Here is a 22,826-nt window from a genome sequence, read left to right as displayed (position 1 = left end):
AAGAAGAGGTACATAATTACTTGCTATTCATAGTAGGAGCCCCACAAGTATATAATGATTCTTCCCCAACGCAAGTGAACAGCAATTGTTTCACTGAATAATTGTAATCTTCGCAGAAAGAATCGCGCTTGTTCATTTAGAGATTTATACTGAGTGAGTAGAATATTTCAATCGAATTTCTATCATAGAAGTATTCAATTCACGGTAAGCTCATTATAGCCATAAAAGCTCAAATGGAGAACACATCACTTAATTCACTCTTAAGTACTCTAGAAGAAACCCATCCAATGTAGGAGGTATTTAATACAGGTGAGAAAAAGTCAATGTTCTAACTTTAAAAAACGGAATAACGAATCGTTATATTTATACCATACACATTTGAATAAGAATATTTACAGTGAAAAGAAGCTACAGTTTAGACATTGCTGACTAGAAATAGCTTTTTTTCTTTCTTTGTCATATGATCGTTTTAGCTTTAAATGTTTTGTTTGTTTGTTTGTTTGTTTGTGTTGCAACAAATAATCTTATTTCGTTACTTCCGAACGTTATCACCTTAAAAACGCAACTACTGTTACTGTGAATAGTTCTGCATAGAGTGTTGTTACATAATCAGGCATTTCTATAGGCAAGCTCGGATTATCACCTAGGCTGGAGTCTGGGACTACAGCCTTAGTTCCCTCTCCCCTCCTTATACCTAGATACATTACAGAATAAATAAATTTAATGTAATAGCAATTTCCCATGTGGACGTTTCTGCATTACACAATACGTTTTTCCTTTTTCAGCTATTTTACCGTGTAAGAGGATATTAATCTATGAGACTTTTGTGTAGCCGCAATTGATTGCTAGATCTTCTAGATAGATAATTTGGTCATCGTAACTGTGTGCCGTATTAAAGACCTACTTATGGCAGTACAGGAAGTCATGTTAAAAGAAGAAAGATAATTCTATATAATGTTGATTATTATGTTCGGTTTACATAGCCTTGCTGAATTATGATATCTAAATTGTATTTATGTATTTATATTGACATCAAATTCTGTCTAAATACTAAACTGTGCTGAAGTGTCCATCTGGTATTTGCTATTTGCTAAAGATTCGTTTGGTATACTGATATATATGTATCTTATTTATATAGAGCGGAATTTGGCATACATTTTTATTGATATCAGATTCTGTGGAAATACTAAATTACACTAAAGTGTTCCTCTGGTATTTGCTGTTTGCTAAAGATTCGTTTGGTGTACTGATATGTAAGTATCTTATTTATATTGAGCGGAATTTGGTTGTCGTTATGCCTAACTATTAAGTTTAACGTTATATATGGAAGATGCTGTTAAGTAACATACAATATGAATCTTACATTAAATCTCAACATGAACCAGCCGCAACTTGCAACAAGTATAAGAGCTAGATCAAAATATAAACTTTTCTTCACGTACTAAAACAGAATGAGCAACAGCAGCAGTACAATCTTCAACCTTCAGTAAGTAGAAATATATTTGACATTATATTACTTTTAGGCGGAAAGACAAATGCGGAAGTATAGCTTACAACTCAAAATGTGGCAATCCCGCGGTGTCTATCGGTTATCTTAGTTAAAAGAGAATAAAAAGACATGGAATGTCTCATTATGCATCAATTTGTGTCAACGCAACGCAAACTATTCGTTTTAATTTGCGGTGTTCGATATCACTTACTAATTTTGAGATATGACGCCACTGACGAAAATTTTGTGTTTTGGAATTATCTATCCTCCGCAAGGTCTTCATAAATTCACCATCAAACGTTCCTTGCGTATACTTGCGTTGAGATCTGCAAATTTTCCGAACAGTGATACGGAATGAACCGATGTTGAAGATTAATTAATTTCGTTCTTCGAAACCACAACAGAAAGAAGTTTTCTGCTTATTTTGGTATGTTTACAATATTGATGAGAAGTGAGCAAGCGGTGAACGGAGGCTATGATACTTTTCATGAAGTAAACTGAATAGTTATTTCGATTGTCTGATTGATTAAACGACTTGGGGCGTAGTTGAAGGCGTCTCACAAAGACCTACCATGCCCAAAAATAAAGTTACTTCAAGTAGGCCTAAAACCCATTGACTGCTTCCATGTGAAATTTTAGTGGGTTAGAATCAAATAGAATTAGGATTGTGCTGGAAGGGCAGCACAGAAAACTTTCAAATTTCAAGGGAGATCAAGTAGCATGTGATTGAAAACTGTTCTTAAATGAAAGTAGATGAAAGAAGTCTGGACGTTCTACGATAACTCTGTGCAAACATCTTGCGTTTTGGTTCTTTTTTCTGTAGTCGGATGTTCGTTTGTTTTGACTTTAATTCGTGTACGCAACGTAAAGAAAGAAAATGCGCCTACTATGAGATTCTGCTCTTCAGGGCCCATTAATGTGTAAAGAAAGAAAGAACGAAAGAAAGGAAAAAGAAACGACAAGAACAAAAAACGAAAAGGAATGGAGATTATTATATTGAAGTGGAAGAGGGCTTATACACTAATCGAAAGCACTAACTATGCTCATTAAGAAACTGTAATATTATTGGTCCGAATGCATGTACGGTGCAATTCATATGCATGTTTAATTGTAAGTTTTCCCATTTTCATAGAATATTGTACCAGATAGCATCGGAAATTGTTTGAATAAAGTCTGAAACTGATTTTCTAGACATTTGTGTTTGACAAAAGTGCTAAATCGTAGTTCATTTTACATGCACAGTGAATAACTACTTCCATACACATGTAGTGTTTTCATTTAACAACAGCTTTCAAACAATATTCTATTTAACCCCCCTTGAAATTTAAAATTTTGAGTAGGAACCCGTCTCGGACCCTGTGGAGGACCCTGGAACAAATATTTTTACTTTCAATCATTATACTTTCGAAATGATGACTCACGTGTTTTCCTGTTTTGACATCTGTCACACCATTTCAGATTAATGAGGGTGGCCATAGATTTAACAATGGTGGCTTTGCTGACATTTTGACCTGCCACCATTTTGCACATGGTAATTATAGAGAGTAGAGACTTGTTTTGTCTTCGTTCATTACCCAACAGCTTTCCAATGATACACTACTTGCTTTCGTCACCATTTGCAAATTTTGAGTTGGACCCCGCCTGGGAACCTGCGGGTGGCCCTGGGACAACAATTTTTGCTTTGATACGTTGTACTTTTAAAATGATCAAACACGTGTTTTCCTGTTTTGGCATCTGTCGTATCGTTTGCGATTTCTAGGGGTGGCACCGGAATTTCTAGACACCCTGTATATTAATATAACTCGCACAGTATGTGCATTCGGAAAGTTTTTATTACAGTTTCGTAATAGATGTCATTAGTACTTTCGATTGGTGTATTAACCATCTTCCACTTCGATATATAATCTCGCTCTCTTCCCTTGTTAGACGTGGAGCGTGTGGAGAAAAACTAATCAAATTTTTGGTATCAGGAGGTCGAATTAGTAAAGACCAGTATATTTTTTCTCTGTACTTTATAAAAAATATGTTTCTTGACTAGTGTTATTTATAAGATTTTAAGTATACCTTTTATTTGGGAAAATCGTAAGACATAATTCAATTTTCTAATTCTACTCACATACGAGTATGATTACTCTATAAAATATCTGGTCAGTAATATCTATATTTGACAAACAGATCTGGGAGATCATTTTTCTAAGTATGAAGTACGTGTAAAAATTTACAATCAGAGAGAAAAAGACAAAGTTAATAAGGAAAACTTTTCAATATTCCGTTTAAATACCCACAATTAACGGAATCTTGATAACTGAAAATAAAAAAAAGTACATAAAATTGTACGGATCAGTGAAGTACAAGTTTCACGTTCTTACCGTTTGGTCCTGTGACTGTGTATTTTGATCCGTTGACGGGTATTCTAACATGGCTATTGTTGACGGAACGAGCAATAGGATTGTAAAGCGTCACCACAAAGCGATCGCTGGAACCAGTTGTATCGCAGACACTGATGTTTAGGAGAGGACAGAAACTTTGGTCGGGCGCAGGATCACCTGATTTACTTAGCCAAGAACTGCAAAATAAATTCGTTAAATAAATAAATAAACAGTAGGAACTAGCAAGTGATGTTTCCTTACTGAATTATAATATTTCCCATGCTTTGTAGTAAAATTAAAAGGAAGCTTATAAGTGTTTTCAAGAAATCATATGACAAGTAAAACTGTGAAAGATTGTCATAATATATGCCGGTGGAGCAACAAAATGGTAAGCACCACTTGCAACAAAATTGAGTTGTTAAATGGAATGAGTTACTATTGAAAACAGAAAATTATGTAGGTAGTTTAATTTTGGAAATGTACCTGCAAATGCCAGGAGAAAGTTATTTGGTATGTGACGTTACATTGCATTGTATGAGAGCGTTTATCTTTCTTTTCCAGTTTACCCGAAAGTTAGAAAATGTTAGCTATTCGTTACGTTTCCGCGAGCCACTCATATTAAGTGATTCCCACTGTAAGTCATCAGAACAATATTCACTGATTGACATTGAGGCTTTTATGGACATCCAGATGAATTTGGTAAAATTCATCTGGATGATTTCATTGTAATTGTTCAAGTGCCTTAGTATGCGTATGACTTTTACAGGTATATGTTACTAAACGGGTGTCACCATTAGAAGAAAACAACTGTATGTATATATACATATATACATTTACAGGGTGTCTCAAAACGACACTGTCAACGTTTGAGAGGTGATTCCTGACATCAAGATGAGACAAAAAAGTATAGACCAACCTGGGTGCACAAATGCTTCCTTTCAGAGTTATAGGCTGCCGAAAACATGAAAAAATGAAATTTAAAGGTCCATAGCCCCAGACGTATGGACCATATGGGGCCTACCGTAGTCGGTTCAAGACTTTACTGAGGAATTAGTATGTGACCTATCCAAGTATCCAAATTTCAGAATCCTGCGGTACTTCCGCAAACATTTTTATATAGATAGTTGGTGAGTACTTCAAATTATATGCCCGTAACCAAACTGCATCTATAAAAATTGTTGCGAAAGTACCGCAGGATTCTGACACATGGATATTTGGATAGGACACATATTAGTTCTTAAATGAAGTGTTGACATGACTACGGTAAGTCCCATAGTATTAGATCTATAGACCTTTCAAGTTCATTCTTTCATGTTTTCGGCAGCCTATAACTCACAAAGAAAGCATTTGTGCACCCAGGTCGGTCTATACATTTTTAAATCTTATTTTGGTGTCAGGAATCACCTACCACATATTGTCGGTATAGTTTTGAAACACCCGATATATATATATATATATATATATATATATATATATATATATATATATATATATATATATATATATATATATATATATATATATATATATATATATATATTCTGGTAATTAACCCTTTATTTGTCCATTTGTCCTGTTTCTTACAAGCCACGCATTTTTTCTTTTCTTTTCTTTTTTTTTTGCGTTATATGCATGAGCGATCCAGTGATCATTTAACTGGCAATATTGCTTTCATACAATATTCATATATGATTTGTAGATAACTTGTTTAGATAGTTGTAACATTTGTCAACAAGGAAAAGTCAAATTCAGTACTGCAGAAGCTTTATTTCCGGAGTTCTGTAGAAGTTCCTTTTATATGTGGTTTCTTTATCCGAAGAAAGACATTTCGATTAAACTCCTGCTAATTACTCCTTTTTGAGAAATATTCTAAGTTATAATTGACCATATTAGCGGCAATGTTGATCACTAGTATCACATCATTAGTTATTTTATGGCAAAGTTGCTTGGAAATAAACAACTTGTATTTTCTACCCAAAATACAAAAGTACTTTAGAAATTACTAATTTCTGGTCAGGAAGAAATGAATCAACCATGGAAGCAAACCAAAACACTTTTTTTGTTTTACGGAAGTTTCTCTATGTCAGACTCTATTAAAAGGATTAACAGAGTTACATTTACATGTACAGTATATAAATGCACATCTGCTCCACCAGAATTATATATATAAAAAAGACTATCATCTATTATTGGCGACGGACAACATACATTTTAACAGCCACAAAAATAACTTTTTCGTCGATGAGAACTTGCTACTAAGTATATGACTTCGTTCAGCTCAATTGTGATCTATTAAATGATATGTGACTTACGATTGGATAATATTATAGAAAATGAAAAATTGAAGTTAAAGAGTTAATCATAATATTCTATTCTCTCATTAACCATACTGTGTAGTGTCATCTTGAAAGTGTTATAAACAATGCCTGATAAGAGTATACACTTTAGTATCTATTTCATCTTAATTATCTCGCGTGTTTGTTGTATTAGCATCAATTGTAGTTCACAAAGAAATATTTTTTCTCGAAAAGTATGCATAACAATTTACATTCACCCACACAATTTTGTTCAGCTCAATGAGTCTCATCTCAGGATTTTTCTTTCATTATCCGCAAATTATACTGTATAGTAAAATGTATTAATATTTTGTTTTCTTTCAGCTAGTGAATTGGTATATAACTATATTCTCTTTCCTAATTATTATTTATTTTCTATTTTTGTAATGCGTATTATTGTTTTCGACAGTTTCACTTTAGGAAATAGCTTGCAGTCGCTACCATATACAAACTAGTCCCTTCTAACTGTAACAATAATAAATACTCTACTATACTAAAGAGAAATATTCTTGGTTCTGAGTCGTGAAGAGATAGGTTTTTAAAAACAAAACAATTTAACAGAATTTCTACTATGATTATCTACAAGCAATTAGCTATATTATCAAATATAGCCAGGGGTACACCGACACGGGGATTTCGCTGGATCCACACTTGTGCAAAATTTCCGTAACTCGACTTACATTTGTCACTTTCTTAATAAGACTATACTTGTTTAGTAGATAAATGATTTATGTACCCTAAAGATGTTATTATAACACTTCATCTATATTCTCTTTTGTCTTGAAGGGCAATTTAGTTCTGTAAAATAATATTCTTTTATAAAACAGCAGCAGATTTTAAAATGAAATCGGTGCTCTCTCTTTCTCTCTGTTCTTATAAAAATTTGAACAAATGCGTAAAGGAAAGTAAAAAAAAGAAAAGAAAAGAAAAGAAAACTGAAAATCTGAAAAAGAGTCGCATTACATTGGCAGACGATGCTTTTTTAATAAATCGTGTTCCTTTATTAGGGGCCGCGGTGCATTAGTGGTACAGCGCCAATCTTTGATGCGTGATTCCATCCCGTTTTGCGTCAAATAGACTTTGTAGTGTACAAACACTGTATGTGAGAGGTATTCTCGGATTCTCCATGTTACTCCCACTTCCTTCGTTCCACCATTACATTCATTATCATCATAACAATTTTCCTTAGTTTGGGTGTATAATTGTGAGACGTTAAACATATAATTTCATTTCATTTTATTTATCTTTCGTCAGAGATATTTATTTCTTCACATATTCACATCTCTTCTTTCTCATTATATTTTTTCTTCCAGTAACTTCAGTAAGACGTTCTACATTTCTACTATTTCATACTATGGTTCGCTTTTATGAAAATGTATAAGAAAATCGTGTTAGATCAGTATGAATGAAATGCTCGCTCAAAATTCATTAATTTGAAAGCCAAAAAAAGAAAAAAGAAAAGAAAAGAAAAAGGAAAGGAAACTACAGTATCTAGTTAGTGAAAGTAGTCACCGCTAGAACCAGATAATTTTGCCAACTTTGAATCAACGATTGGATTACGTTGCAAAAGACTTCTGGAGTCTACGATATGGAGAAGTCCTCAGCAACTCATTACACTTTGTAAAGTGGGAGAATATCTCCTGTCCCAGGAAATGATAGAGATGTCAGAACAGGAGGTAGTCAGTAGTAGAGATATTGGGGGAATATGGTAGATGTGAAAATATTTCATACGGCAACTCTTACTAGGGAAGGTTGCAGAGTGCCACTCTGATTTCATATCTATACTATGCTCCTTCGACTCATTTTTGCATATGAAACAATTAGACAACCGAAAAAATCCTAGATCTCAAGCATGTTCGAATTACTAGCGTTAAAAGTTCAAAATTGAAAAGATTTTGCGAAAAATTTAAATTAAGCATTTTTTTTCTTCATTCTTAGTACTGAGGTTTTCTTTGGGTACCGGTACCATTCCGTTTTAGAGGCATGTCGAGGCCGTCTCGGCGGTAGATGGAGAAAAGTATTTGCCCCATTTTATTCAAATGAAAGAAGTACATAAAAAAACAGTACCTTTACTCCTCGTAAAGGTATGATTAATAATAACAAATAGGCAGGAATTGAACTGAAATTCCCTACATTAAACATGATATATAATTTGCAGCACTGTTTAGTTCAAGAGTCAACTTCTCATCCAATATAATATCAAGGATTCGAATTAGGGCAAAGGAACAAATGCATGCAGCATCATGTCTTACTACCGTATATTGTATGTTAAATGTTGTTTATATTTTATGGCTTATATATAGCCTATTATGTCATATTACCACGCCGTATACCCTCTGCTTAATCTTAGTAATTAGAGTGTACCTTCTGCTTTAAAGCGTATAGTACTGTGATATGACATTAATATTACCAGTGATGAGAACAATTAGCACATTGCCATGTTCCACAGCAGGGTGTGAGCGAGGATTCAGCTTGAAGAATAACATTATCATTGACTTCAGATCATCATTGCTGTTTACCCACGTCTCCAGTCTTATGTTAATCAAATCAAATGGACCACCACTTGGTCAGTTCATGGCATAAATTACGTGAACACGTGGCTTCAAACTGACAGTGCTGCTAATGACAACAAATCAAGAGTTTGTAATAAAAGCGCTAGTGACACCTGTGAAGAATCAAAAAATGCGCTTTGGAGTATTTTTAACATTTTAAGTAAACCGGTGCGAATAGCTCTAGAACGCAACTGTAGAATTGAAGATAAACAATAAGATCTTTAAAATAACGTTATTTTGTTCAAGCTTTTAAAAATTTTCTAGCAGTGTTATTTAATTATTAAGAGTTTACATGTGATAAATGTGGAGTAGGTTCGAGTTAAGAGATGTGGATAGCTCCATAGGAAGAATTTATTATTGCAGAGGAGGTTAATGTTGGGTGTTCAAACTACTTTATTTAATCTTTCTGTCTTTCGTATTATTAGTGATATTTAAGGCATTTTCGAAAAGTGTTCTAGTGATAGGTGAGGACAATTAAAAGTTGTACTTTAGAGTTTTATTGAGCAAACGGACGCAAATAGCTTCCGGAGAAGACTTTATCAAAGTTAGTGTCACGTCTTATATTTTATGGGTTTTCATTGTTACTGTTATTATTATCTATTATTATTTGAATATTACTATGCAGGAAGGAACCAAGACACAAATTGTTAGTTTTGGGATGAAGGAATAGATCGATGCAAAATGGTACATTTTTGTTCTGATAGGATATCCAAACGCTTTGAAGGTCGATGGCTGTGAGTTTTCATGAACCCTTGTTCTCTGCTGAAAAGAACCAAACTTATTCGAAAAATTTTTAAACTAAGGTATGAATATTTTCAATATCACGCCAATGTTAATACGTAACTTTGAGCAATACAGACCCTATTAATTGAAACAAACTTTTCATGTCTTAATGATTTTATAGAGTTAAATTTGGAAACAATTTGCTTACTTCTGGCTGATCGGGCGCATTTTTTTCTGTTTCTTCTCGGAGTGAGTTGGTTCTTTCTCCATACCTACACTCATTTATGTTATTAAGGATATGATGCAAGGAGTGTCAACAAGAAAATAGCATGAAACGCTTTTAGACTATAAAACAGTAATATATCCATTATATTTTAATTTCCCTTTTACATTGTTCATTAAAAAATGCCTTATGTCTTTAACGACAATCATAGATGATCACAATACAGCGTATACCCTCTGAAAATTTTAGGACTACAGCAGTACATATTACAATTTATTGTACAGTATCTTGGGTAAAGATGCCCCACTGAGTGAAGACGTCCCTTGCTCGAATTGCTCAAGCCCTGTGAGCCGTGGTCACAGGATTACCATGCGCGTGAAAGGATACACAGTCTTGAGTAAATATATGTGGAAATTGCGTCGGAGGAAGAAGCTGCTTTTCTTCACGCCTGTTCACAAAGCTAAGTTACTTTTATGTCTATGATTTTAGAGAGTGAAACGTAGTAATGCTTTTGACGGTAATTAACCCTTAACAGGAAACGTAATTTTTTTCGCTTACAGGAAATGTGTGTCTGTGGGACACGGACATGTATAAAGCAATATCTTTTTAAAAAAAATCATATGTGTAATGTAGATTAGTTAAACTTTATATTTTGTACTGCGAGGAAAATATGATAAACAAGAATTACATCCATTAATTCGGTTCTATTGGCATATAAATTCAGAAAATATTTCAATATCTAAAGAAAAATAGTACATAAATTTAAAAAGTGACAAATTTTAAGTTAGTATAATTCTACACATTACTACCATGCAAATATGCTATTTGTCCACATGCAGCTACCCTGTTCAAATGTGCTATTTGTCCAAAAGAGCGTGGAAACGTTTGACGGACATGGTAGCTCTAAATAGAGGTCGTCCGAAAGTGTTTTGAAAATGGTGAATGCATGTCTTCATATCCTGATTTACAAATAGAACAGAACATTAGGAGAGCAATAAGGGCTTTATTTTCAGATAGGTCAGTAGATCTGTAGTTTGACTTTTTTCTACTTCAAATTTGTTTCGACCTTCTTCCAACTTCATGTTGAAATCTTTTCAATTATATCATCAAATAAGGTAGACCAAATATCAACTTTGCTAGGATTTTCCCCCCAAATTTCTTACATGGGTGGCTATACCAGGCATCCCTCTTACTACGTTTTGATGAACCCTTCGGTTTCTTAGTGGTTCATTTTAATTCCAAACAAACCTGTTTTTACCTCTGTATCTAAGGCTTTCATTATCACATAAAACTTGAGTAGGGCTGCTCACCTTAACACTTCTGTTATACTTGACCTCACACCTTGCACTGTATCAGAATTAGTATCGCCCTCACTGTCAGTAGGTAATTCTTGACTTTCAGGAAAAAATGAGGGGTCTTAACCAGAATCTACTGAAGACAGTAACAAATTCCTCCCCCACTTTCAGCATTTTTTGGAATTTTTGCCGTAGAATAACGATCTGCTGTATTTACAGTTTCTTTCTTACATTTGTTTCTCGAAGTACTAGGTCTATATTTTGCAAATACATAAAATCTCATGCAAACAAAATAGTATGTTTAAAGAGTTCTATAGCTTCCCTTTCATGGTAAATAAAAGTCAACCACAAAACCTTTTGAAAGAAAAACTGTCTCTTCAGGAAATGTGTGTCCAATAAACACGCAAAAATATAGACGATAACGGAAATGCGTGCCTCTCAGACACCGTAGGTTTTCTAAAATCATCTATAAATATTCACTCAGACATTAACGCCAACAATGAACTACTGCAACACATGTACAACTAAATAATAGGAAGGTACTGAGAAAACCGATACATTGAGTGAATCAGTGTTGCCAATGTAATACAAAGAAAAACCATACGTGTCTGACAGACACATGTTTCCTGTTAAGGGTTAAATAGAAGTACATAAATAAAACATAATCGCTTAAGAAGTTCAGTCTTTTACAAACGCTAATGTGCTTTGTTGTGTTTCTGCGTCCATGAGTATGTCACGTGATCGACTGGAGTGTCTTTGCTTCAAAGTTGGGAAAATTGCCCCAGTGAAATCGAAGTAAAGATGCCCTACTTTATAACATTAAAGGTTTAAGATTTATGTTCGGGACAACCAGTTTATTATGTGTTGCAAGGATTTGTGCATTCGTTATGTTTTAGGCAATGTTTGGTTTGAATATGAAACACTAGTTGCTCTGTAATAACCTGTAATTAATTGTTCATTCAGAAGCAAACGAGAAATTCCCGTTTGGAGTAGTGACTTGGTTTCCTGGCTTGGTTGCTGCTTTCAATGATGTAATATTCTGTTTATAAACTTTTTTTTCTTTTCGCTCCTTATATGATCAATATTGGATTGAATGAACTTCACATAAATGTATATGGCACTAGTTGGCTAGCAAGCCGAATCAAAAGAATGTGCATGGATTGAGTTTTAAGCCATTTGTACGAGCTGAATATGTATGAGGGTTGTTCAAAACACTAAAAAAAATCTTGGGAGAGAGGTCCTGCGACACACTTGATTTGTCACAACTTCCTTTATCTGGTTGAATTATTTTGAAAAGGTAAATTTCTGGGTGAATCAAACATTCCTTTATTGTAAAATGAAGAGCATTTCCACTAATAAATCGGATATCATCATAGGTCTACCAGTGTTGTAGTGAGCAAGTTATTATAAGGGGAGGCATTATATTTTCCAGGAAGCAGGGTTTTACACATTGGAAGAAAGCTGTCCTCCCCTCTGGTCTAGTTTCTAGTACGTGTCCCTTTGATGCACGGGTTTGATTCCCAGTGTGAACGTCTTGGAAAATTTGAACGATTATGGTGGTTGGGATTTAAACTGTAGATTAACTGCATGTAACTCCATTAATTGTGATCGCAAGAATCCAAGTTTGAAAAAAATGAACAAATGATAATAAAATGTAAGGTCCACAATTCGTTTTTCTCTTTTATTTTTATCCATTATTTACAAACGGATTTAGAAAATATACATGGAGAATAATTGTTATCTTGTTGAAAATTTTCTTTATAATTAGTTGGATAATTAGTAGAAATTAGTTATATTAATGGTACAAAAGCATAGTTGCGTGTTTCTGTGATGTTTATGAACACATTATGATCAATTAGAAGACTGATGCCTTGTTTGTAATACCTCGGAAGACAATTTTATTTCAGTAAATTTTAGAACTTAAAATAAACCATTTACAGAAACCTTCAAGCGGAGCATCTTCGGCATGCATGTGGCGGAAAGATGCCTCAGTTTCACAATTTTAAATAAATTCAACAACCTCACCTCTTTTGCAGAAGTGGAAAATGGGTAATAATGAAAAAGTGAGCTATCTTTACGCAAGTTACTCTATTAGTTATTGCTAAGGTAAACAGGAACTAATTTATGTGATTTATTTCACATTTGTCATGATTTTCAAAAAGCCCAAATCTGTCCCGTTTCCAGTTGAAAAGTCTATGGTCATCCTAATAAAGGGGAAGGATAAATGAACATTTTCACTATTTCTATACGTACAAGGCAGAGACATAAATCTTATATTTCCAAGAACCAAACAGCAGGCGCGTATATACGGCATGGTCAACCGCATGAAAAAGATCAAACTGGAAGGTAGTGTGAAAAGGAACCATTGAATGTGAAGGTTGCCACTCCGTTAGTTTATTCAGTTAGTTTCTAGTCTCATGAAGATGAGTGCTCAGCAACGTCTGATATGTGAACTGTTATTATATGAATTGAAACTCGAGCATAACACTGCAGCAGCAACCCATAGTAATTGCCATGCGAAAGGCGAAGGTACAGTGAACCACTGCACGGCAACTCGTTGGTTACAGAAATTTCATGTAGCTTGTAAAAAAAATTGAAGATCAGCCAAGGTTCGGGAAAATCATCGGGAGCTGCCACATTGTGCCACATTGGCTGACCCCAGATCAGGCTCAGAGAGAGTGAATGGGTTGGCAACTGTTTGGAAATATGCGTGATATGCGTTTCTTGAAACAGATTGTCACATACGACGGAAAGCGGCCGTTGTTCTATAATTCGAATAAATAAAAGCAGTGTTTGATCATGGATCAGCTTCCAGAACTGGCCGTCAAACAGAACCGTTTCGAACATAAACTTTCTTCCATGTGTGATGGAACTACGATGAATTCATTTCGAGTTAGTTCCCAACGGTAGTACTATCAATGCCGATCCTCATTCTGAAGAGCTGAAGTGGATGTATGGTGTACTATATAAAAAATATCCTGCATTGGTGAACAGATAGTGCGCCCTCATGCAATACAATAACACAAAACTACACTCGACTTGAAAAATACAACAACAAATTAGAGATTTGATAGTATCGAACTCATGCTACACCCGACATATAGTTCTGACTTTGCCTCTTCGGATTACTATATGTTTCGATCCATGGCGCACTTTCTCAAATGATGATGTTTCACTAACCACTAGGAGGTGGAAACCTGGGTGGCTGACTTCTTTGCCTCTAAGACGTACAGTGTAGTATCGATTTGGAATCGAGAAACTGGCAGGAAGGTGGCTACAGGCAGTCCAACACAAGGGGCTATAATTTAAATCTAAACAGGCTCTCATTGTGCTGTAATAAATACAGGCATGTTGTGTATCAGAATACAAGACTTATGACTGACCCTTATCTGTTTTGAAGCATTAGACATAAAATCCGAAGTCTGAATTGTGAGCAGTCTTGGACACAAAGTACGGATACATCATTTACTTACATGGATTAAAGTGAACAATACAGAAGAAAGGTATGGCTTCCTTTTATCCTTCAGAAGTAGAGTAATCAAACATGGTACATTATGTCTTAAATATCAGAGATGACGTTTCTGTCATTGACTTCCGCAAAATACATGACAAAGGGGGAGGGTACATGGATGGGGAGAAGACACTAAAAATATTGTCGGCTAATGCAATAGGATATATATTTATAAATTTTGGATCTATGTTTAGCGTCTCTTTCAGCAGCGAGGCTATATGAGACGTGGGACTACAACTTTACGTTGGATTCGTACTACATGAGCTCCCACTAGGAATCGAACCCATGTCTCGCGTGGCGAAAATACGGGCACTAACCATATAACCATAAGGGAGCTCATGTTTGTGTTTTATACATAACTTCTTGTATATAAATCATCCAGCGTTTATAAACAACAAACGGCTAAAGTTAGAAAAATGGTACAAACGGCTAAAGACAAAAAAAAAGTCACAGAAAAAATGTCAAATATTTTGTTCTACTTGCTCCACAGAGCCCCTATTATGAGTCTTTGGAGAGTTACCTGAAAAGCTTAAGTAGAAAAGAGCGGCAATTAATACGTAATCGAAAATATCATCAAAAATTCATGTTCTACGAAAAAGTTGTTCATATGAAACACTATTTATGATTACCAATGATATTCTTCTGCTTTGATTTCGCATTTGCACTTGCACCATGATGTATTCGCATGAACTACCACACAAATCACTTTTCTTTCAAAAGTTGTTTCCTCCCTATTAGTTTTCGCTGATGACTCATATTATAGAATCTCTTTTAAAATTTTGATACAATCAGATAATTAATAGAGAGCCAAATGGAGCAGGCAGAACGTTTCGTTCGGTGCATCCAATGATGTTTTTATATTCCGTTATAATTTCATAGTTTCATCCTCTTACATCAAGTGGTTTGTCATATATGAGTATAAGCACTTGACGTTTTATGATATTTAAAACACTAGATATACATTGAGTTGGATGTATAAAGCATTGGTAAATAATTTTAACAACATTTTAGTGATGTTTGGAAACTTACCTGTATGCAGTATTGACGACTTGCTCACACGCTGCAACTCCTTCTGCAAGATACAATGCGTAATCATTGGCTACGTGCTGCTTTTCAGTGCCAGCAACGGCGTCGTGATGTTGGAGAATACCCACTGCTTGTTTCAATGTGAATTCTTCGTCTGCTAATTCTGTACCAAGAGTTGTTCTTATTTGCTTGCAAATCTAAATAAATTGAGATATACAAATCAACAACGTTATCCACATTAAAGCTGACGTGTATAGTTAATTCAACTATCTTCAAAGCAAGAATTAATTAAAATTGTGTAACATCAAAGAAACGATCTTATTATGAACAACAATAACGCACATTACTAAACAAATGTTATTAGATTAATGATAAACAATGTATTACGTGCACAGAAGTATCTTTAAAGATCCAATGTCGAAAAATAGTTTCGGGTATATATGAAGTGCATGAGTGCATAGAGTCTAATTGAAGTAGTGTGGAGTTTACATATTCATAAGGAGTAGCAAACTCTAGTCCAGAAAGAAAAGATGTATTTGTAATGGAAACCAGGGGCTGGCCATCCATTACCAAACTTTTAAACAGTTTTGATGAGCATAACTATTTGTAGACTGTCATGGAAGGGATAAATTTGACTTTATTGCTTAATTGGTGATGGTTATACCTTGTTAAACAGAAAGTTAATTGACTTATGTCCCATTGATTTTCAAAGTGCACTCACGCTATGAAAAATTGTTCCGCTATCAACACCTATATCCTATCGGACCACCACCATTATAAACATCGCAATTTCCACTGCAACAAACTGCGTTGAAGTACAAGCATAGGAAATTCACCCTATTCCTCCACGCAGGTTTTCTGTAAATCAAACATGAACGATGTTGTAGACGCCGCTTTAAAACCTAGATGCTCGGAAATCTATTTGGCTGACGAAATATCTTTTTACAGAAATATCATGAAAGCATATAACACGGATTTCATCTTCCTGCTTCATTTTCCCAATTTCGTTTTACTATTCGGTTGTATAAAAATGTGCTAGTAAAGAGCCATGATGTGTCCTTTCCAAAATGGTTCCCTTTCAGTGTAATTTAACAACCACTAACATAATACTTCAATACCTGCAGGCTAAGACACCGCCCTGTTAACGACGCCAGTATCATGTTTGTGGCACAACTACACAAAGTGACAGCAGCGATGTCAAATCGGGTGGATATCAAGAAATCAAAGTGTTGTGCATGTATTTTGCACAAATCAAGGTTCTACACATGTATTTTTGAACAACTGTGATATTATTTGAATAAACCAGGCAGGCAGTATTGATTATGTTTAGAAAAGCAGTAAGAGCAGAAGGACGTATTCTATATTCTCTATTAACTAACAGATAATTATAAATATATTAAAACAGTGTATTAAACACAATGCCGAATACATATGAGTATCTCGTACACAATGTCCAAGTACAAACGTGTTTGTTGTTCCCGCTCAATCAATAATTCATTGCTTATTTGGCTTATATCCTTATCTGGACACTAAATTAAACGTTCTCTGTTCAAGTTACGGAATATACCTAATGCTTCTTACAAACAAACCGCTTTCCACTGTCCAAATCTTTTTTCTAGTACTGTGGGTAGGTTAGAGTTTCGGTTAAATAAGTGTCTTTAGAAAGACCAATTCTCTATAACAAGTGGAGTGAAGATAAATTAAAATGTTGTTGATAAACGTAAGCCTGGATTTAAGAAGCTTTAGCAGTAGAAATCTGCTCGTTACAGAAACTTCAAAGTTCAGGTATTGCATTGTAATATATGCAAGTAACGAGTTTGCCGTAAATTACTACAGATAGCATTTACGATCATAGCAATCAACTTCCAACATTTTGAGTAAAATGTATTATTGTAGTAAAAGATGTCTTTCCTTATAGTTATTTTTAATCTTTCAGTTTTTCTTTCTTCAGAATTCTAAGATGGAATAGAATTTGGTCCGTGAATTTAGCACTTCCGAATTCTATTGTATTTTGCCTTTAATCTATACTTTGTACAATAACAAAGCTACAATAAGCATTTGGAATTCAACGAAAATGACATTAGAGGATATACAGTTCCAAAATGTTGTGCGTGTTTCAAGAATGGGCAATCTTGATTCTTCTAGCTTGATTATATTGGGAAGATGATCAGATAAGAAATTTTTGAAAGATGATGCCCTTAAAGAACTCATGAACTGGCAAGGAAAGCGGGCTCAAGCGTCATTAGTAGCAGTAGAAAAAGTATGTAAACAACAAACATGAATGTCGAAGGTAAGCTATTGTATTGAGTGACTCCGTAAAAAGTGTAATAGAGAAAATGTTTCAGTTGATGCACATTATTAAACAGCATAACTATAACCTTAGAGGATATACAGTTCCAAAATGTTGTGCGTGTTTCAAGAATGGGCAATCTTGATTCTTCTAGCTTGATTATATTGGGAAGATGATCAGATAAGAAATTTTTGAAAGATGATGCCCTTAAAGAACTCATGAATTGGCAAGGAAAGCGGGCTCAAGCGTCATTAGTAGCAGTAGAAAAAGTATGAAAACTACAAACATGAATGTCGAAGGTAAGCTATTGTATTGAGTGACTCCGTAAAAAGTGTAATAGAGAAAATGTTTCAGTTGATGCACATTATTAAACAGCATAACTATAACCTTAAGACAGGGATATTAGAGTGTAGAAAACGGTTCTTAATTTAAATAGGAGTGACGTACAAATTATTATACAATATAAATTATAAAGACAAGTTTTAAATCATATAATACCTGTAAGAGATTGTTTGCTCGATAAGTGTAATATTTGAGAGCAGCTCTTGAAGTAAAATATCCTGTCCAATAAGAGGCTGGGTCACTGGCATATGGGAAGAAGTCATCATCTTTCGTAGGCAATTCCACATTGGCTTCATTAACGGCTGCTAAATAGCATGAAGGTGTTGAATAGAATACATTTATATTACTTCCTTCTTCTTGCCTTTGATTCACGTATCTGAAAATTTGGAAGAAAATAATCAACTGATTTGTGACCTTAAGGGTTTCAAACTACGTTATTTAGTATGTAATATCAAAATAGTTTACATAAGTAACAGATTTTGTAATTTCGTCACACGATCAGTCTATTTTCTAAAGACTTAAGTATATTACATACATTCGATTTTTGTCTGTTTAATACTTAATTTTGTATTATCTATACTATGATACGAAAATGTAAAAGTGACTCACGGAACAACGCCCAGGTCCTACTAAGTGCTACAGCTAGAAAACAGTAATTTAGATACAAAATTCTTTCGTTCTTTTCTTCTTCTTTTTCTTTATTTCTCTTTTTCTTTTTTATTTTATTTTTAAAAATCAAGAGATAAAAAAGTGTTATTGAAAAGTATGCCCTAAGGGCGATAGGGAGTAAATACGGATTTGTTTATCAAAAATAGAATGTCTCACAAATCTTTAAACTCACAAAGATGTAGCTCGGCATACAAACTCTCAATTACAAATAACTGAACACATGTTTCTATGTATTCGAAAACTTCGCTCTAATGAGAATAATATTTTTATAATATTAAATATACTTTCATTTATTCAGAATATATCCAATATTAGGATTCATGTAAGCTGGAGGTGCAAAAATCAATATATAAATAAAAAGAATAGAAGGAATTTCTACTATATTCAGAATTCCGGTTTCATAATCATCAAACCTTGCTCGTCTCGGAAGACGAACGGGCACTCCTGCTAGCAGTTAGTACTGTCGTTCATAACGTGGTCAGGAAACATCACATTTTAAGGTGACATATGGTGCAATATAAAACATAACGTTAAGTTTAATATGGAATTGAACTTACGTGATGAGATTAGATTACTATAAATTGATTAACTATAATGATAACGAAGATAAGAAGGAATAAAAGTCTTCAAGTGATTGTAAAAGACAGATGGTTGAATAAGGATAAAAGCGATTGAATATCCATGGAATGATCTACGATAAACAGTGTAATGGGTTATAATGATGATAATTATTATATACCCAAATCTTCATATATATCTATGGATATAGATCTATCTATTCATACATTTCAACTTTTCAGTATGTTATTAGAGATGAAAATCATAATGGCTATTAAACCATTTAGTACAAATCAATATGTAACTCAATAATATTAACATCAAAAAGCTGTATCCATTAAATATAATTAGTAACTTAATTATTAAAAATAAATATCATTATTTATTTTACTCATTATAAAATACAATATGTTTATATATTTATTGTTTATATATATGATTTCGTTAAAAAAAGTTTCAATTTCCATATCTTCGTTATTACTAAATTAACACGCATTACGTTACCAGATACCGTATCCTTGAGTAAGAAATACATATTAAACATTTTTCTCCTTTTAATTAATTTTCTTGCATTTCTGATGTACTGCTGTTTAGGTTATAATAATAATTTTAGCATCCTTTTATTGTATTAATAATTACAATCTATTAGAGTGCCACATTGTTAGGGTCGTAAGTCTAGGAGGCTTAGGTGGGCAGGTCATGTAGCTAGAATGGAAGAAAGTAGAAACGCTTTCAAAGTTTTGACTGGTAGACCCATAGGAAAACGACCATTAGGAAGACCTAGGCGCAGATGGGAGGATAATATTAAGATGGATCTCGCAGAGATAGGAATACAAAGTAGAAACTGGATCCAATTAGCTAAGGATAGAAGTCAGTGGAGAGCTTTTGTGAACGCGGCACTGAACCTCCATGTTCCATAGGCCATAGAGTTAGTTAGTTAGTTAGTTAGAGTGCCACATCATCAATATGATGAACTCTTAAAATAATTCAAACAACAACTCCTTTCTCGAATTAGTTAATTTAATATAAAGAAGAAAGAGAACAAAAGAAAGAAAGAAAAAGAAAGAAAAATCGAAATAGCTTTGCATGTCTGTATCACAGATAACCTGTTATTTACCCTAGCACGGTTTGTAATAAACTGTCAAGAGCAAGAAAAGAGATCGGAATTCCTATACTATATCCTCACGTGAATTTACTAGCCATAAAAGTTTCCTCTGTTTCAATAGAACTCTTGTACAATATTGCTCAGATTCGGTTCCCTTCCCGAAACCAATCCTAGTGGATACAATTGTGGTATATATTATGGAACACGCTTACCTTATCCAGTAAACAATTTAAGAAATAATATTGTTCATTTGAACATTAAATAGATATGTCAGCATTCTATCGAATAGGTTTAACAATCTTGCCTTGTAGCGAGTGCCATGTTTTTGAACAATTGGCATGTTCAGTGCACAAGACATTATTGTGTACTTTTCGTTATTTTGGACATATTTTATCTGTAATTTCTCTGCCTGAAGCTTTCTTTAGAGCTTGATAAATTCATGTTCAGATTTGTAAATAACTCTAATAATGTAAACAACTACGTTAACGTTTCCATGTAATTAAAAACACCATATAAACTCCCACAACATTGGTAATTGGACTTCATTTTGCTGTACTCTGAAACCACTACCTGTGGCATTGCGATTATGTAGATATTGTGGTGCGCTTATTTAGTAGCGAAACATGTACTTTAATAGGGTCGTCATAAGAGACATCTTGCATATTATTCATTATACTTTTTGAAATATTTCACAGTATTAATAAAATAAAAATGACCAAAGCGGGCTATAGGGGCTATAGCCCCCCCTTGACGCTCAGGTATACACTGGATAAATTGGACTTCAATCCTGCTTTACACTGGATAAAACGAAAAAATATGGTTTAGCCCCTCCTTTGATCATATCCTGGATCCACCCATATATATATATATATATATATATATATATATATATATATATATATATATATATTAGCATGTAACTCCTTCAATCTAACCTTACCTTCATCAAAAGTATCTGATCTAGAAGGTATGTGCTACACAAGATGTATGCTACACAATATATAAGTAACTAATATGTTCCTTACATAAATATATATAATTATTATTCGCAATGAACAACAAATTTCTAAACTTTAAAAAACTACTTTCATTCTAATTCCTCCAAAAGTTTTGTATGAAAACGCTCAAGAAGTCTTTTTGTTTCTACTTAAGTGTTTTAGCAGTTGGTATGTGTTTTATCTATGAATAACATTATACTTAAACAAAACTTAAAGTATAAAAGTAATGTTAATTTTAGGTTATTACTGTATCAATACGTACTGTTGTTTTTTACTTTTTATCATAATAAAAAGTTTTAAAAAAAGTATACTTCGGTTTTATAGTAATACGTGTCGTAATTATGGTACTTCAATGTTTACCTTCTCTAATTTTCCTCCCATTTTCTCGTAAACTGTGCATGAGGATTTACACTTAGCCAATGATTACATCTATCGATTATATCCCTCACCTTTGAACAATCTTACAATACATACATACATACATACATATATATATATATATATATATATATATATATATATATATATATATATATATATATATATATATATTAACATATTAACTCTTACTTGATAAGTTTGTCAAGGTTCTTGTACCAGTGTTGAGCGCCTTGATACATAAAATCTGTTCCCATGGTCATTAGAATATGGTTGCTCAGGTACGGTGCTGCCCAGTTCTTGGCGGCGTCAATAAAACTGTTAACCTAAAATGAAATTAAAAAAAAAACTATTTAAATATAAGATGCCTAAATAATAATAATGTTTTATTTACCGTGTAAGGAATAGCGATCAGTCAAACACAACATTTATTCAAATTCAGATATAGGCATATCAGAAGCTTCAGTGTTTGAAACTAAAAAAAAAAAAAAAAAAAAAAAAAAAAAAAGTAAAATTATTCTCTTACTTATTACAGCTTTGAATTAATCTTAAATTTAAAACTTGACATCTTATATGCTGTTGTTTTATCTAAATACCTGAGAATAGTTTTCCTAACTTTTTCCTTTGTTCTAAATTTTCTTGAGCTTTTTTTCTTTTGAGAGTTTCTTATCACGTAGTTAAAATGGACTTGATATAACTACTTTAAATTAGGGATGGGCAAAACCGGTTTTTAGAAAACCGAAATCCCTAAACCTATATTTCGGTTTTCTCCAAAACAGGTTCAATTTTTCACCGAATCCGGGTTCGGTTTTCTACAAAAATCGGTTCGGTTTTTTACCGAAACATGGTTCGATTCTCTCCATAACCAGTTCGGTTTTCTTAAAAACCGGTTCGGTTTTAACCTAAAGAACGAAACAGTATTCTGGTCAGAAATAGAACCAGCTTTGGAAACACTGAAACCG

At 33.7% G+C, this 22,826-nt stretch overlaps 1 protein-coding gene across 2 annotated transcripts in view; it reads right to left on the bottom strand.

The window, feature by feature from the left end:
- Positions 1-22,826, bottom strand: part of LOC145694517 (lysosomal alpha-mannosidase-like) — a 217,194-nt gene that overhangs the window by 127,554 nt on the left and 66,814 nt on the right. For both annotated transcript variants that reach the window (XM_081770839.1, XM_081770831.1), the window contains exons 7-10: positions 22,057-22,190; positions 18,313-18,532; positions 15,528-15,721; positions 3,859-4,055 (exon numbers count right to left, since the gene is read on the bottom strand). In XM_081770839.1, coding sequence (XP_081626965.1) covers positions 3,859-4,055; positions 15,528-15,721; positions 18,313-18,532; positions 22,057-22,190 — 745 coding nt within the window. The remainder of the gene's footprint in view (positions 1-3,858; positions 4,056-15,527; positions 15,722-18,312; positions 18,533-22,056; positions 22,191-22,826) is intronic.

This window comes from Thermobia domestica, chromosome 1 (genome assembly GCF_964235325.1).
Source record: "Thermobia domestica chromosome 1, izTheDome1.hap1.1, whole genome shotgun sequence".
Classification (NCBI taxonomy): Eukaryota; Metazoa; Arthropoda; class Insecta; order Zygentoma; family Lepismatidae; genus Thermobia; species Thermobia domestica.
Note: the sequence above shows the minus strand (reverse complement) of the source record. Positions and strands in the feature narration are given on the sequence as shown.